Source organism: Mustela erminea, chromosome 10 (assembly GCF_009829155.1).
Source record: "Mustela erminea isolate mMusErm1 chromosome 10, mMusErm1.Pri, whole genome shotgun sequence".
Taxonomy (NCBI): Eukaryota; Metazoa; Chordata; class Mammalia; order Carnivora; family Mustelidae; genus Mustela; species Mustela erminea.
This window is the reverse complement of record NC_045623.1, coordinates 11818539-11835716: the sequence shown is the minus strand read 5'-3', so window position 1 is coordinate 11835716 and position 17178 is coordinate 11818539. Positions and strand designations below refer to the sequence as shown.

General features: G+C 34.6%; 1 protein-coding gene across 4 annotated transcripts in view; it reads right to left on the bottom strand.

Annotated features, from left to right (window-relative positions):
* The window catches only part of TRIM33 (tripartite motif containing 33), a 115691-nt gene that overhangs the window by 30840 nt on the left and 67673 nt on the right, over positions 1 to 17178 (bottom strand). For all 4 annotated transcript variants that reach the window (XM_032361146.1, XM_032361145.1, XM_032361143.1 and 1 more), the window contains exons 5-8: positions 6554 to 6670; positions 3774 to 3888; positions 1551 to 1697; positions 962 to 1079 (exon numbers count right to left, since the gene is read on the bottom strand). In XM_032361146.1, the coding sequence (XP_032217037.1) occupies positions 962 to 1079; positions 1551 to 1697; positions 3774 to 3888; positions 6554 to 6670 (497 nt within the window). The remainder of the gene's footprint in view (positions 1 to 961; positions 1080 to 1550; positions 1698 to 3773; positions 3889 to 6553; positions 6671 to 17178) is intronic.

Genomic DNA, 17178 nt, shown 5'->3' with positions numbered 1-17178 from the left:
CTCTAAAAATGAACATTTTCCTTGTCTCTCACAAAGCCCACTGTTTTCTAAGAACAGAAAGCAAATTTTAGGAATGTCTGATACAAGGCAGAGTTGGCAAACCTTTCCTTTAATGCGTCAGATATTTTAGGTCTTGCAGGCCATATAAGATCTACCCTATGTTCTTTCATTCTCATTTGTTTTTACAACCCTTTAAAATGTTTGTTTAAAGTCTGTTTAAAAAACAAACTTGGCTACCATGCCACACAAAAACGGTTTGCCAATGCCTGATCTAAGGCTATAACCAAATTTTAATGTACACAAAGACTACATTTTTACAGAAATTAATCCACCTCTGCTTTTATAACTTCCAATGGTGAGGACCTATGCTGAAAGTGAGTTTACTCAATCTGTAGACAATTCTAACTGTCGGGAAGTTTTTCCCCTTTGTTGTAAATTGAGCTATTTGTCTGTCTCCCTGTAACCCTCACCTACGGTCAGGAGGTCCACACTGTGAAGTAACAAGAGTAAAGTCCATTTCTCTTTCATGTGGAAAAGAGCCACTCATATCTTTCAAACCTTCCTCAGTATATGACTTTCTGACACATCAGCATCCTGGAAGTCCTCCTCTAGTGGACAATTTGGTACAATTAATATGCAAACTACTAAACATCTAATAAATTCCTCCAGAGAATGAAGCCCCGTTTGCTAAGTTTTCGACATAAAATAGTCATTATCAATTTTAAAAGATGTGAAGGAAACGTTAGCAATGATACACATTATTAAAATCTACACATAGGAGATTCTCAACATCCTTATAGATGTCATGAACATAGCTCAAGTTGAGTTTCCAATGAGGAACATATTTTCCAAGAAATTTACACGTTAGAGTGAAGCTTTAAGTATTTAAAATTTGCTTGAGATGTTTTCTCCTCCTAATTCACTGTTCCCAGTTACATTCATAAAGCTAATTATTTCTCACCTAAATTGACTACATTCTTTGCCCAGAAGGTGGGATCACAATGGAAACGAATTGCTCCATTAGCAGCAGGCACAGGATCACACCGTGCTTTCAAAATATGGCGCAATTGAAAAGTAATCTTAAAGGGAAAAAATTCACATTAGTCTTAAAAATTATAAGTATCACAAAAACATAAATGATAAAGACATAAAAAGCTCATGTAGCCCCGTAATGTCAATCTCAGATGAAACTGTATGTGTTTAAAAGACTAACTATATAAGCAATCAAATGCACATGCTTGAACTTCTGATATTTCTAGTGATAAACTACATTATGATACAAGGTATCTTCAGGTCAGTAAATACTGTATGATTCCATTCATATGCAATTCTAGAAAATAAAAGAAATCAGACTAGTGGTTGCCTAGGGTCAGGAGTAGAGGGGAATAAGGAAACTTTTGTGAGTGGTGGAATTTTTCTGTATCTTAACATGGTGGTGGTTACACTTGCAAAAATACAAAATCTATACTTCATACAAGTGCAGTTCCCTGAAGGAAATACCTTAATAAGTCAACTTAAAGACCATAAATATACTATACTATGTGTCTCACCAGTCGCTTGCTGTACAGTAGTGCTGTGCTGCTGCCACTCGCAATTGCCCAGTTTGTAAAGTTCATAACGTGCTTCACCTGCCGGGAAAGGCCTGTAATGTCGTTCTGCTGCTGCAGTAACTTCATCTGTCTTTCTTTTGTAACGTTCTGAAACAAAACAAGAATTCAATGAAAAATTCTATGTGAAAAATTCAACTCACAATTTTTATTGCAAAGGAACAGAATACCTACATTACTTTTTAAAATTAGGATAAGTTGACAAGCACCTCATTATTTAATGAGTCTCTGATCAAAAAAAAAAAAAATTCACTAACAAAAGCAGACCTAAAACTTAAGTTCTCTAAGCTAACAAGGGACATTCCATATACAGATATTAATGTTAGTTGATGTCTCTCTTTTCCTTCAGAAGATAAAAATGTCCTTATTAAAAACAGTATCTATTAGGCTGATGCAATACACAGAATCTATGGCATAATGAGCTGACCTTTAGAAATATGATACACTCAACTCTACTTTTCAGACGAAAGAAAATTTTGTGTTGCAAGTGCCATCTACTGGTGCATCATGAAGCTGGAGTTAAAATCTCTTCCTTTAAATACTTAAGACAAAATGAGAAACTAATTCGAAAGTTCTAAGAGCAGAGTTAGCGAAACTTTTAAAACGACAAAGGTTCATAAAAGAACAAGAAAGTGAGTAAGAGTTGAAGGACGAGTACAGGGGGAAATGCTGCAAAGTAAAGTTAAACTATCTGGGAACAAAACTCGTAGAAGCAACAGGTGATGTTCTATATACACTCTGACATTTGGCATGCCAAACAACATATCTACTTGGTACTTAGCCTTTTCTTAATGCCTCAAGTTGATTTATTGGACAATTTTTTTCCCCTAAGAAAACAAATTGCTCATTTTGTAATGTAAAACAGGTGACAAAAGTATTCAACTGATAGTAGCTTGATTCACAACTTCCCTGGAAATTATCCCTTTTACAAAGCTTAGGAAAACCTCTATTTTAAAGTTTAAGAACGTTATTACACTAGGAAACATCTATTGTTTAAATTCAGCATATTAGGAGTACTTGGCAGATTTATCACTTGGTATTTCTGTATATTTTAGTATTAAGAGGCAACTTTTCACTCAAAAATTCTTGAAACAGTTTAAGAACATTACTTTAGACCTATACTTAAAATGTACTTGCAGTAACTTAAAAGGCTATCAAAAACAGTTGCTGCTCAATACTCTCCATTCACAGTCCTTTTGAAAACAAAAATCTAACAGTTAAATGCATCAGCTGGATGTACAACAGGAAAGAGACCTCCAACTTTAAGAGTATGTGTGAGAGTACTTTTAATCTCACAACTGTGTCTCAATAAAAAAAAAATGTATTTCAAAAGATAAAATTCAGAAATAACACTGCCAACATAATTTCTTTCATTTCTATGTAACTATGTGTCTAATATTTCTACAATGGTCTGTGAAGGAATGAAACAGACAAAAAAAAATACTGTGGAAAATTTGAGGTTTAATAGTAATGGAAGTAAAAAAACCAAATACATAGTTTAAATTGCTACCATTTAATGGTGCAGAAAACACAAACCTGTATCATCTAATCCTACTACAGAGCACCAAATTTCGAAAACCAATCAACTCTGATCAGTAGAGGGGATGCTTTGTTCAAGACTTAATTTGGATTTCACAAATTGACTGAATTCTTATCTAAAAATTTGTATCTACATATTAATCTCTAAATATGCAACACAAATACAGTACAACAAAATTATCATTAAGTTTAAAGTTTATAAATTTCAAAATGAGCACCATTTTTAGCAAAACTGTGGAATATTTTTAAAAGAAAAGTGAAACACACAAAGGCTAGACATTCACATGTAAAAATTAAATTAAGGCCTTATCTCGGGGAAGGGAAGGATGTAGCAGGTTGGCTTTGTCTTTGTTTATAGAACATTTTAGTAATAATTCTTTCATTCCTAAGAGGACAACTCTATCTCCTAATTTATGCAGCTAAAATCAGTATTATTAAATTGGACTGCAAATTAACTAACTCAATAAAGCTCTATTTTCCAATAGAAAATGAAATTTTAAAAAATGTTTTTAACTTTCTTTACTTCCATGCCCCCCCCAACCACTCTAAAAGAGCTTTCAATAAACATTAAAAACAGCTAAAGAGCAACAGAAGCAGTTTTTGTTTTATTTTGGCTTTGAACCGTACCTCTAGCTGCTGTAAGAGAGATTTTCCTTTCTTATTAATTTCATTGATAAGGGTGAAAATGGCCACTTTAATTTCCTGTTCTACTCGTTTGTTAGTCTCATTTACTTCTTTTATCCTGAATAAGAGAAATGCATCATTAGGTTATTTATCCTATGTCTCTGAATCATCAACTATTACAGAAATTCATCGAACTGGGCACTTAAAGAGAGTAATTAAAATTAAACCTTTGTCAAAATGTACAACTTATGTTTCGGTAGACCTGAGCAGTCAATTTGGTCCAAACAAGTTATATATAAAGAATGGAATATGTAGTAATTTTAAATTAAATTTATAAAGGCCAGTTTATTAGTCTAGATGGCAATCTCCTTTAGTTTCTATGATATGAATGTGATACATAAACATCTGACATCAGCAATTGCTGTCTAGTGTCAAATATGGCATGCTGCATCCACTAAACACTTTTTAAGAACAATGTGCAAAAAAGAACAATGTTGCAAACAGTAATTATCGGTTAGAATAATAGGAATTAAGCTTTGAAGCACTTATTTTCTCCTATAACTTAATCACTTCAAATGTGGGTTCTGATACACGCCCCCCCCCATCCCGCATAGGTTCTTCCCAAAACAGTTTTCCTACTGTACAGAATTAAGGGTATAAAACAACTTCAATCCATTTACAAAATGTGCCATATGTTTTAGAATAGGTATAAGCCCCCATTTCGGTAATGAAAGGTTTAGTTGCAGATATGAAACAGCTAATAACCTATTTCACAGAGTGGGGAGAGGGATCCCACCAATATAAATACATAAAATGTTAAACAACCAAAGAAAGTAGCCTTCAACTTTTATACATTCTACTTCTTTACAAACTATTTCCCATACTTTCAACCTCTAAAATGTCTTTTATTTGCCCAATTCAAATTTGAGTAACTTTAATACAGTCTGAGTAATTATAATGTAATTTTCCCTCCTTTGTCTATATTTCAGCACTTGTTTGGGCACTTATTTGAAAATTTTATTCAGTTCTGTCCTTATCTTACTAAAGTAAGTGGAAGATGTCTTTTTAAAAATAAGAGAGTTAATTACTATGATAATGTAGGATTCCAACTTAAAATGACTCAGCCGCAGACTAAAATCATTGAACATGCTAAAAGCAGAGAACTGTTAGCCACAGTCAAATCCTCATTAGATTCAAGCTGTTCAATTGTGAAGAAATAAATCAATGTACATTTAAAAAATGGAGACAGATCATAAAAGAGTGTCTAAAGGGAAGTATTACTGGAGATTTCAATACTTTAAAATAAATCTGAAGATGAAATCATTAGTCTCCCCAACCCTCTATAATTTTATAACACATAAATCTCTTGTTCTACTTTTCTACAAAGATTCAGAAACACATATGCAAAATACGTACAAAGTATTTATATAAAAATATGGGACTGCCTTATGAATCAACTATCTTTCTCTGAAAAGGACATTCATCTATTATTTATGAGAAGACAGCTCCCACCCTCTCCAGTATCACCCACAACATAGCAGAATCACTAAGACATCCTGACTTTTTCGTAACAATTAACCATCCATAAATAGTGTATGCAATATATTAGTGTAGGGATATACAGTTGACCCTTGGGCAAAGTGGGGGTTAGGAACACCTACCCCCATGAAGTAAAAAATTCACGTAAACCTTTTGACTCCCCAAAGGCTTTAGCTAATAGCCTACTGCTGACCAGAAGCCTTACTGCTAACATACAGAGCTTAATCAGCTTAGCATGCTTTATGTTATATGTATTACATATTATAATCTTACAATCAAGTTAGCTAGAGAAAAGAAAATGTTGTATTTATTGAAAAAATCTGTATAAGTGGACCTTCGCAATTCAAATCCATGCTGTCTTAGATCTACACCCTCAGAGTAGCCTTTTCTTTTGGTATCACTGATTCTTAAGATGAAAGTTCTACTACCTTATAGTCTAATATATAATATACTATTCATTCATCAATTTAATACTTTTGAATATTGTCATTTTCTATCATTTTAATCATCAAAAATTAACTTAAATATCCTAGAAGTACCTAAAAGTCTCATTATTTGTGAAACTGAAAAACAAATACTTATAACCCTATTCATACCCTCAGGAATATACAGATTTTAATTATACCAGCTTCAGGTGTTCATCTTTCTACAGAGTCCTCAACTTGTTAATGTACTCCTTTATGGAACTTACTCCAACTTGACTTATCAATAAATTCAGTTCATTTAGAAATGAACCTGAATAGAATTTTTAAATGCTGATGGTATTACTGATAAAAATAATGCCAATAGTTAAAATGTGAGGGCTTACTATGTGCCACAAACTGTTCTATACATTCATCTTATAATACTACTACTAAGAGAAGTAGTATTTTTAATTCTTGCTTTACAGTTGGGAAGGTAAATTTATCCACCATTCTTTTCATACTCTCTCCTCTATACTATGTCTTCCACAGAGTTAAAATTTGTAATTCAACTCTCCATGTATTAGTTGCTTTTTCCACAGTAATTTAAGGCTTTACAAAGTTTAGAGTTTTGCTGATTATAAAGTGGTCAAAGATGTATCTTAAGAGGACTCAAAATTTTGGTGAATTAAATCTTACTTAACAAGTATTATAATCCAAACTCAAACTTTTATCATTTACCCTTCCAAAAATGTGTTTTCTATGTACGCTTACTATGTAAACTGACTTACTATTTTTAATAATTCTTTAAGTGAAATTATGGTTTTAAGGCAACACACTTACCTATTCTGCACCTGAGTAGCTGCAAAATGAACATAATTCTTCTTCTCAAGAAGCTTAGCCAGTAGATTCTCAATTGCACCTTTCTGGTTTTGAAAAGCTTCTTCCAAAAACTGGTATCTTAAAACAGGGAAAAAAAAAAACTACATTTAGAACAGAAAATTTATTATTAAAATACTTAAAATCAATTGCTACATGACTCAAACGTATGACCTTATTGAAACGATCAATATTCTATGCTGCCCTCACATACCTTACCTCGACAGCAACTCTTAACTACAAATCCTTTCCCTTCTGACCCAAGCCTGAGAAGCCATTTGGTAAGACAAAAAAAATTAACTTAAGAACTGCTCAAATGCTCTTATGTTAGAATTTTGATTCAGAATTACATTTTTTAAACATCCAAATAATGGAATACGTTGTATACATTTTAAACCATAAAATATAACATTATAGAAATACTTTCAAAAGTGGAGGAACTACCCATAGTTTTAAAATCATAAAACCACTACTACTACTACTGTGATATATATTCCTTGGGCTTTTTATTATGTATTTTTAAATACAAGTATATACAATGTATGTGCAATTTTACACCTGACTTTTATCTCATCTTTACAATCACCACTTGAAATAATTTTTCAGTTCTCCATACTATGTAGTCAAATTTTTCCAGAAGAGTTGAACCAATTAAAAATCACCAACACTAGTTTTATTGTAGCTCTGTCAACATGAGTGGTATCTGTTATTATTTCTTAATATTATTGTGCAAAAATTTATACTTAATAGTAAAGACTACAGGTTTTTGGCTACTAGGAAGGTAGGATGGTTTTCTTTCCTATTTTTATTTCCTTTGTGTGAGTTACACATTAAGTTGACAAATATTTTTGGGATTCTTCTGTATGCTAGGGATACATGAGTAAATAAATCCATTACTGTTCATATTCTTCTAATAGGCACACATATGAAATGATACTATACTATATGTATACTATACTATACTGTAATGGAGGGGAGCCTGGGTGGCTCAGTCTGTTAAGTGTCTGCCTTTGACTCAGGTCATAGTATCAGGAGTCCTGGGATTGAGCCCCACATCAGGTTCCCTGCTCTGCCGGCTTCTTCCTCTGCCTGCTGCTCCCTATGCTCTCTCTCCCTCCTTCTCTTAGATAAATAAATAAAATATTTTCAAAAAAAGGAACTATAATGGAGATATAGTCTTAACAAGAACACAGCCTTAATACCAAGGAAAGCTTCACAGTGAAGTGGGAATAGTATTATCATAAGCTAAATACAGAGACATATTTAAGGAACTACAAAGACTTCGATTTAGCCAAAGAAAGCCAGGCAAAGGTCAGAATATGAGGTAGTAATTATAAAATCCAGAATAAGGCTGTAAAGGGCTGGGTGTACCATGCTAATGTTTGGATTTTATCTTCTTAGTAATGGGAAACCCTTGAAAAATTCTAACCAAGATATAATAATCAGATTTATGCTCCAGGAAAATCATCAGACAGAAATATAAAAGATAAATCCGAAGAAGAGAGAACAGGATGACCAGCTACAACTCTATGACAGAAGCTCAGATAAGGTATCATAATACAATACTAGCTGGCACAGCTGCACAAACAAGCCTGAACAATGGACTCTGTCAGAGAAATCAGCACCTTTGGTGATTTGGGAGTTTACATGCTGCAGTTAAAGTAAGGTCTATGGTATGACCTAAAAATTAAATGCCTAGCTAAGACACAGTCAAGAAAAGGTCACTGGAAATGAGTTCAAGATACTGACAAAGGTACAACTGTCTATGTAGATACTGAAATCATTAAAGGCAGGAATTGAGATTAAGACTAAGACTATGAGTATCTAAATGTCTGTGCCTTTAGTGAAGGTCTCACTTAAGGCAAATTTAGGAGAAAAGGTTAAAAAGTTGTGAACACTGAGGAAAGTTTGGTAAGATGAAGGAAAATTTTGCTTAGTGCTCGGGTTCAAGGCGTGAAGGCAAAATGGACAGCAATATGAGGAATGGTGTAACAGGATATTCAGCAAGTGAGGTTTTTATTTTGTTCGTTGCTTTTAAGAATATTTTATTGTAATAAAGCATACATAATAAAACTGGCCACTTTAAGAATTTTAATAATTTATTTTTAAAGCAAAACAAAATGAAGCAAGAAAACAAAACCCAAATCCTGTCTGCAATGTAAAGTATAATAACACTTTATAATTTATATACAATATTAAACAGCAAAAAAAGATGTGGGAGTTTTAATTTTAAGTTAAAACTATCAAAATTAATTAATTAAAACTATCTAATGTTAGATAGATACATAATCCAAAGATTGTTTCATTTCATTCTTTCTTTGAAGAACATTTGATTTACTCCATACACAATTTCTGTATGTCCAAAATAAAATTTTACTTTGTTAAATCTGTACAAATGAAGTAGGAATATGAGGTTACCATGCTAACCTTTGTGACTCAATGAGCTTTAAATTAACATAAAGAAAGATCTTTTGACACAGAGTTTTATTATGTCAGTAAATAGAAAGGCACCTGGTAGAAAGGTCAACCAGTATCATAATTCACAAAATTGTAATTCATAAAATTTAACCTGGTACAAATTTATTTCTCTTCTCACTTCAATATAAATGTTTCAGAATCCTGTTTCTAGAAATATCTTGTTGATTCATGTGAACAAGTATTAAGCAAACAAACTATGATATCCCTACATTTAAGTATGTGGTTTCTTAACCACTTATACAGGAGTTGACATCTGAGCTGGATGTTTACGGATGAGTAAGAGTACTTGAGGTAAGCCCTCACACTGGGGGAAAACAAAATCTGAATGTGTATTAGTACATAGTTCTGAAGCTGTCATCTTCAAGGCTACGGAAAAGAGAGCAAAACGAGAAAAGTCGAGAAAAACAAGATGCTAACTTGCACATTTTGCTTAAGTTGCATTCAGATAATAAGTAATAGTGAGCCATTAAGGAATTGAATGAAAAGAGATAATCAGATTTATCTCTGTTCATTTGACTAATTTCAATTATATTATTAGAATAAAATACTAACTGGATCTTGAACAACAGAAGAGCAATGTGGAAGGAGTTTTGGCTACAAGCTACTTCGATTCTCCTACCTAAGAGAATAACTAATGCTGCATTTTCTTTTTTAGCAAATCAAAATTATAGTCGAAATACTTCAGAAACGGGGAGAAAAAAGAATAACCAATAAGTGGATTAAGTATAATGTCAATCGCAGGTGCCTCGGTGGCCCAGTCAATTAAGCACCCCAACTCTGTATTTCGGCTCCAGGTCATGATCTCAGGATCCTGGAATAGAGCCCCAAGTCAGGTTCTGCACTCAGTGGGAAATGTGCTTGAGAATTTCTCTCTCCCTTTCCTTCAGCTCCTCCCCTCCTGCACTCTCTCTCTTTCTATGCCTCTCCAAAATAAATAAATCTTTTTAAAAATATAATTTTGATTAATATATAAACACATGAAAGCCTTTTCTTAGCTGTTGATCTTGTAGATCAATAAGTGATTGTTAACCTGTGCTTCTACTCACAGTGAGTTATATTCAGTATTTCAAAATGTGTAGGTAAAAATTACAGATACCTATGATTTACTTAGGACAGGCAGGCTAGGTAAGACTTTCTGAGCTTTTGATTAGAATCACAGAAACTCAATATAATATGTATACCACTGGTTACATAGTTTGAACAGTCATCATCATGATTATATGTGTTTTATTACTGAGAAATAAATTATTATTATTTAATGTAGTTTGCTAAGAAATTTTTGAAAACATGGTTCTCAGAAGACTGGGAAATGAAGAAGGGCTTCGAAAAAAACCCTGAGAATCCATTATCTTACAACTTCAAACTATAACTTTTGAAAGCTCATTCAGCTTTACTAGGTCATGAGCTGTACAGGGATGCTACTCTCCTTTGCCAAGTATTCACAGTATTATTTAGTAACTGTCAGCATTTAACAGTTGATAAGATTTTACTCTGGCACTTCTAGGAAAATATATCATCTTAGTTTATAACCCAACTGAATATCTTGGGAAATACTTTTAGCTAGTATGTAATAATTCTGACTCAGTATCTTTTTTTTTTTTTTAAAGATATATTCCTTTATAGAGAGAGAGTGTGTGTGCACATGTGTGAGTCGGGGGATAGGGAGAGGGAGAGAATCTCAAGCAGACACCCTGTTGCGTGCAGGGCCAACTTGGAGCTTGATCTGGCAACCCCAAGATAATGACCTGAGCTAAAACCAAGAGTCAAGGACTCAACTGACCGAGCCACCCAGGTGCCCCTCAATTTCTTTTTTAATTCAGTACTTCATTTTAAGAATTACATAAAATTTTAGTTCCACTGAACCTATCATCCACTTTCAAAGGTATCTATTTATAGCCAACTTTGTTGTATCCCCTCTTGCTCTATTTTCAAGATTACTTTGAAAAATCCCAAACATATTCTATCTAAGCATTTATCAATCTATATACAGCAAGAGCTGTTTTGAGAACCATGTTTTCAGATGCTGTGCTAAGTATCTTACATGGATTCTCTCATTTAATCTTTAGAAAAATTTATTGATATATGTACTATTACTATCTGCAGAGTAACAGCTGGATAATTTGGACAACCCTGTGTGTTAGTTCTTCAGAGAAATATATAATAATAATAATAATATTTATCCTACAGAACCTGTTCCAAGAGTTAAATTGGTCAAAACACATGAAGCACTTAATAAGCAATAGTACTTTGCTTACTGGAGCATAGTAAGGGGCTAAAATTAATTGTCACTGCTACTTTTTGCAGTAATTTTAAATGATTTGCATTATGACAATATAAAGCTTCAAACCTTCAACAACAAAAAGCTCACCATACACAAAGACCTAATGCTTTTAAGAAAATTTTAAAATGAGGCTATGTTCCTTATTTAAAGCTCTGTATGATAATAACAATATGATGATAATAATAATAAATAATAATAAAATGATAATAAGCCCTAAGAGTTCAGGAAGAGTTGCAGAGAGTAGAAAGTCTGAAAAACAATTAGAACCTAAAAGCGTAGAAATTTCTAGAAAGGCTGGGGAAGACATAAGGATTCTCACATAAACAGAATAGGGAATAAAAGCCAACTTTAAATCTCAAAGGGCACACAGTGACATCAGTTGACATTTCAATTTCGTATGACTTCAGTAGTACAACAGGCTATTACTTTCTACTGCTATATTCAAATTCACCAGTATTTTCTTCTATAATGTCTAATCTGTTAATCCCATCCAAAATCAAACAGGGAAAAAAATGGGGGGCGGAGGGAGCAATGTGGTGGAGAGACAGAAGAATAGTGAGTCTGGGGACAACTGTAATGACACTAATATATGTATAACTGGCTTCCCCAAATGGGAAGGTAGAAGAAGAAAAAGAAATATTGGAAGAAATTATAATAACGGAGTACTTTTCCAAATCTGATGAAAAATATAACCCTACAGATCTAAAAACCTCAACATCCTCCAAACACAAGAAACATTAAGAAAATTACTCTAAGGTATATTGTTTCCAAACCATATGAAGACCAAAAAAAAAAAAAAAAAAAAAAAAATAAAACCTTTAAAGTAGCTAGAAGGAAAAAAAGAGACATTATATACAGACCAATAAACACAGAACAGACAGGGCACATGGGTGGCTCGTGGGTTAAGTGCCTGCCTCTTGATTTCGGCTCAGGTCATGAGACTGAGCCCTTGGTCAGATTCTGCTGGGATGAGCGTGGAGCCTGCTTAAAATTCTCTCTCTCCCTCTCCTCCCCACTCCCGCCCCCTCCCTGCTCATGCACACTCAACCTCTCACATAAACAAACAAACAATAAACCTAAAGAAGGTAAAAGGAATTAAGATGAATACACAAAATAATGTGGGAAAAATACAATTTAGTGGGAATCAACAACCCAAAAGTTGTTTTTTTTAAAAGCTAATATTGACAAATCTATAAAAGACTGATTAAGAAAAACATAGAAGGCACAAATAACTAATATCAGGGATTAAAAAGAGGTCACCATCATACAGCTCTTAAGACATTAAAAAGGTATTAATTTAAAAAGATATTAATGAAACCTTGTATTAAAAAATTTGAAAATCTAAAATAGAAATCTGAGAATCTAGGTAAAATGGACAAACTTATAGAAAAATGTAATGCTACAAAACTGAACAAGAAGATATAGAAAACTGGAGTTTATAGTTAAAAAATAAATACAACCGAAGAATTCCTAGCCAAATGGGGTTCTTGACTGGCTGGCTTAGTCAGGTGGTAGAGCATGTAACTCTTGATCTCAGGGTTGTGTGTTCAAGCCCCATCTTGGGTGTGGAACCAATTTAAAATAAAAAAACATGAATAATAATAATAAGAAGAATTTTTTAAAAATTCCTGCCCAAAATACATATCCTAGAGAAACATATGTACATGTATCCCTAGAGATGTAAAGAAATCTTATTTTTTTAATAGTAGCCAAAAGTAGAAACAACCCACTACTGTCAATAAAACAATGGATAAAGGATGCCTGGGTGGCTCAGTCAGTACAGCATATTACTCCTGATCTTGGGGTTATGAGTTCAAGCCCTGCAGTGGATGCAGAGATTACTTAACAATAAAAACTTTCAAAAATAAGTAAAAATAAAGCAATGGATAAACTATATATAGCCAAGAGGTTCCCAAACTTTCTTGAATCATGATGCCATTTAGTGTCTCAGTAATTTTTTTCACAGAACTAAAAGAAATATCTAACACTTCCATTTATCAAGTGGTAAGGTCAAAAAATAAACCAAAACCCTGATTTGCTAGATATTTTAGTCATTCCTTACACTGTACTTTTAGATATATATGATACTGTCTTGTGATTTTAAAACTTGTAAGTATGCAGTCATTAGTGACAGGCAATGAATTCTTCTATTTGCCAGGAAGTATTCAAAGAGTAGGGATATCACAGTAAACAAAACAAAATAGGGTCTTTTTCTTCCTTTCCTTACATTCTAATTAAGGAGAAAAAAAAATTTAAGTAGAGTTACATGATAGAGAAGACACAAGTAGCAAAAAATTCTAGATCAGAAACCCAGAAAAGGGTTCCTGATGAGTTTGCACCGAGATCTCAAAGAACAGAACCAGCCATGCAGAAATCACAGATGAATCATAAAATGAGAGGCATGTCTACATTGCTGCAAAGGAAAATGACCAACCAACAGAGTTTTTATTCTTATAATAATTCAGCAATTACCATTTTGACCAACACACAGCTCAACGAACCTGTCCCTCTACTAAATAACTGATTACTCTGAATGCTTCTTTCTCAAATCTTCTCTCCTGATATTCCTGTCATTCAAGCTAACTGTTAGCCACACCCAATTCTCTTTCTAGTCATAAGCAATCATTCTGCTAGGTAGGTGAATCTGAGACTTACAAGTTCCTCAGATAATCTGACAGGCACACAAACTAGAATACTAAAATCAATAACTTTTTTTCAGCAAAATCAAAAGGAATTAACTCTATTTTGGAGTTACTCATTGAACTGAACTACAACTGAACCATACACTCAATCTCAAAACTCATATAGACTCAAGACAGAAAGGACAGTCAGTTGTTTTTATTATTGTATAGTCATCATCCAGCATGGCCTTCAAACATCTACTAAACAAAAGAGCTGAATGAATACTAAGTATTGAAACAAGCTGCTTTTTCTAACAATCAATGTACCAGATGAAAACAAAATACTTGGGGGCACCTGAGTAGCTCAGTTGGTTAAATGTCCAACAACTGAGCTCAGGCCTTGACCTCAGGGTTGTGAGTTCAAGCCACTCACTGGGCTCCACACTAGGCATGGAGCCTACTACAAAGAAGTTAAGAAAGAGGAGAGGAGAAGAGAGGAGAGGAGAGGAGAGGAAGCAAGCAAACAACACACTTAGAAAATCTTGATTTGTCACCATACTTCTGAATCTAGTTCCCTGGAAAACTGATGGTACATATGAATTTATATGTCATTTTTACTGGCAATTTGTGGATTTTATCTGAAAGGCGTCTGTAACTTTGCAAGAGTTTACAGAAAAAAAAATGAGTTTGGCAAACGTTCTTCCTAAGTAGAGGTTATCAACCTTCACTGAATAACAACCAGCGATTTACCAGTATTTGTAAAATACTGTAAACAAATTTTGATACCTGACTGTAATGTAAAATTCTTATCTAACCAGTCTGGAGTAGGACTAAGGTATCAGCATTTTTTTTAAAGCTCTCTAGGTAGCTCTACATCTAGGATTGAAAAGAAAAATATCTGCTCTAAAGCTTATTAATCTATCTATCCACCCATATATCCATTTTATAAAAGTCTAATACAAGAAAAGTTACTTCTCAGGAAAGTATTTTAGAGAAATTTCACTTACATGGGTCCATTTAAGTGACTTCCATTATAAACTATCTTGCTCTTTAACAAAAATGTCTGACATTATATTTTAAGTACACTCTCTTACACCATAATGATCCTAAAAATCTATAAACACCCAACTATACACAAAACTTCAATCAGGGATTAAAAAAACATTAAGGTAGGGGCGCCTGGGTGGCTCAGTTGGTTAAAGCCTCTACCTTCGGCTCAGGCCATGATCCCAGGGTCCTGGGATCAAGCCCTGCATCGGGCTCTCTGCTCAGTGGGGAGTCTGCTTCCTCCTCTCTCTTTCCGCCTACTTGTGATCTCTGTCAAATAAATAAATAAATAAAATCTTAAAAAAAAAAAAAATGAGGGCGCCTGGGTGGCTCAGTGGGTTAAGCCTCTGCCTTCAGCTCGGGTCATGATCTCAGGGTCCTGGGATCGAGTCCCGCATGGGGCTCTCTGCTCAGCAGGGAGCCTGCTTCCTCCTCTCTCTCTCTCTGCCTGCCTCTCTACCTACTTGTAATCTCTGTCTGTCAAATAAATAAATAAAATCTTTAAAAAAAAAAAAAATGAAGGTAGAACAAAGGTGCCATCCACTCTCAGCCGTGAAGAATAAGTTGTACCAGGCTATCCCTGCCACGAGAACTATGAAGTAAGACAGAAATATGTGATAACTGTATTTAGTCATTAGACTACACGCTGAGAAATTCTGCAATCCTTCAGAGAGCCCCACCACTATCCTGCCTCTCTGTCTATAGATAATTTGGTGATAGCTGGCACAGAGAACTGGAGACCACACAGAGCTGAGAAGTCTCTTTGAGCTGAGGAGGCCATGGTAAAAGTCTGGGACTACTGAAGAGCCAGAATCCATGAACAGGGCACTAGAATCGAGGTAGCTATGCAGGGTGAGGATGGGATGTGGGGGAAATGGAGGGAAAGAAAGACACAGAATCAATGAATTCCTCAGAATTCCTCAGCCAGTATCTGGGCTATATATGCACAGCACAAGATTACACAAGGCTTAACAGAGAGCAGCTGCTATGAAGTTGACGGTAGAATAGAGAAACTAGAGGCCAAGCAGTTCCAGGAGACAGAGTTCTAGCTGAGCTAGTGGAGGAAAAGACCTTATCCACTTCCCCAGACATCTACCTGAGAAACCAGAAAGGTCACACCTTAAAAGAAAAAACTATACTTGGGGGCGCCTAGGTGGCTCAATGGGTTAAGCCTCTACCTTCGGCCTAGGTCATGATCTCAGGGTCTTGGGATTGAGCCCCCAAGAGAGAATCCCAAGCAGGCTCCACGCTCAGCACAGAGCCTAGTGTGGGGCTGATCTCACAGCCCTGAGATCATGACCTGAGCCAAGATACCCAGATGCCCCAAAGACAGCTATTTTTTTTTAAAGAAAGCACTATAATGTTAAATTTAAAGGGCATGTATGAATAAATGATACGGCTTAGTATAAAGGAATAAGGGTTTGATAAACTGAATTATCCTTTTGTAAGTTTACCGTATTCATAATGCAGGAAATAGTACAAGACTTTTAAGAAGGCCTTAAGTTAAACTGCATATCATTAGCCCTAGAGCAATCATTAAAAATAACAGAACTGGGGTGCCTGGATGGCTCAGATGGTTGGCCATCTGCCTTCACCTCAAGTCATATCTCCAGGGTCCTGGGATTGAGCCCCAGTCAGGTTCTCTGCTCAGTGGGGAGTCTGCTTCTCCCTTCCCCTACACTCTCACTCATACTCACTCATGTGTTCTCTCAAATAAAATCTTTAAAAAAAAATAATAGAATTAGAGCTTAAAAAGCTAAAAGTGAATGTAAAAATCAAATACCAAAAACGGTTTTATTAAGTTGAAACATGGCAGGGATAAAAAAAAACACAGAAAAGAAAAATAAAAACAAAACTAAATGGTAAGCTTAAACCATATCAATAATTACCTTAAATGTAATAGGATTAGGGTGCCTGGATGGCTCAGTCAGTTAAGCATCTCAGGTCAGTCAGTTAAACACCTTTAGCTCAGGTCATGATCTCAGGGTCCTGGGATCAAGCCCCACATTGGGCTCCCTGCTCAGTGGGAAATCTACTGCATCGGGCTCTCTGCTCAGGAAGGAGCCTGCTTCCCCACTCTCTCTGCCCGCCTCTCTGCCTACTTGTGAACTCTATCAAACAAATAAATAAAATGTTTAAAAAAAAAAAAAAAGGCTAGGACC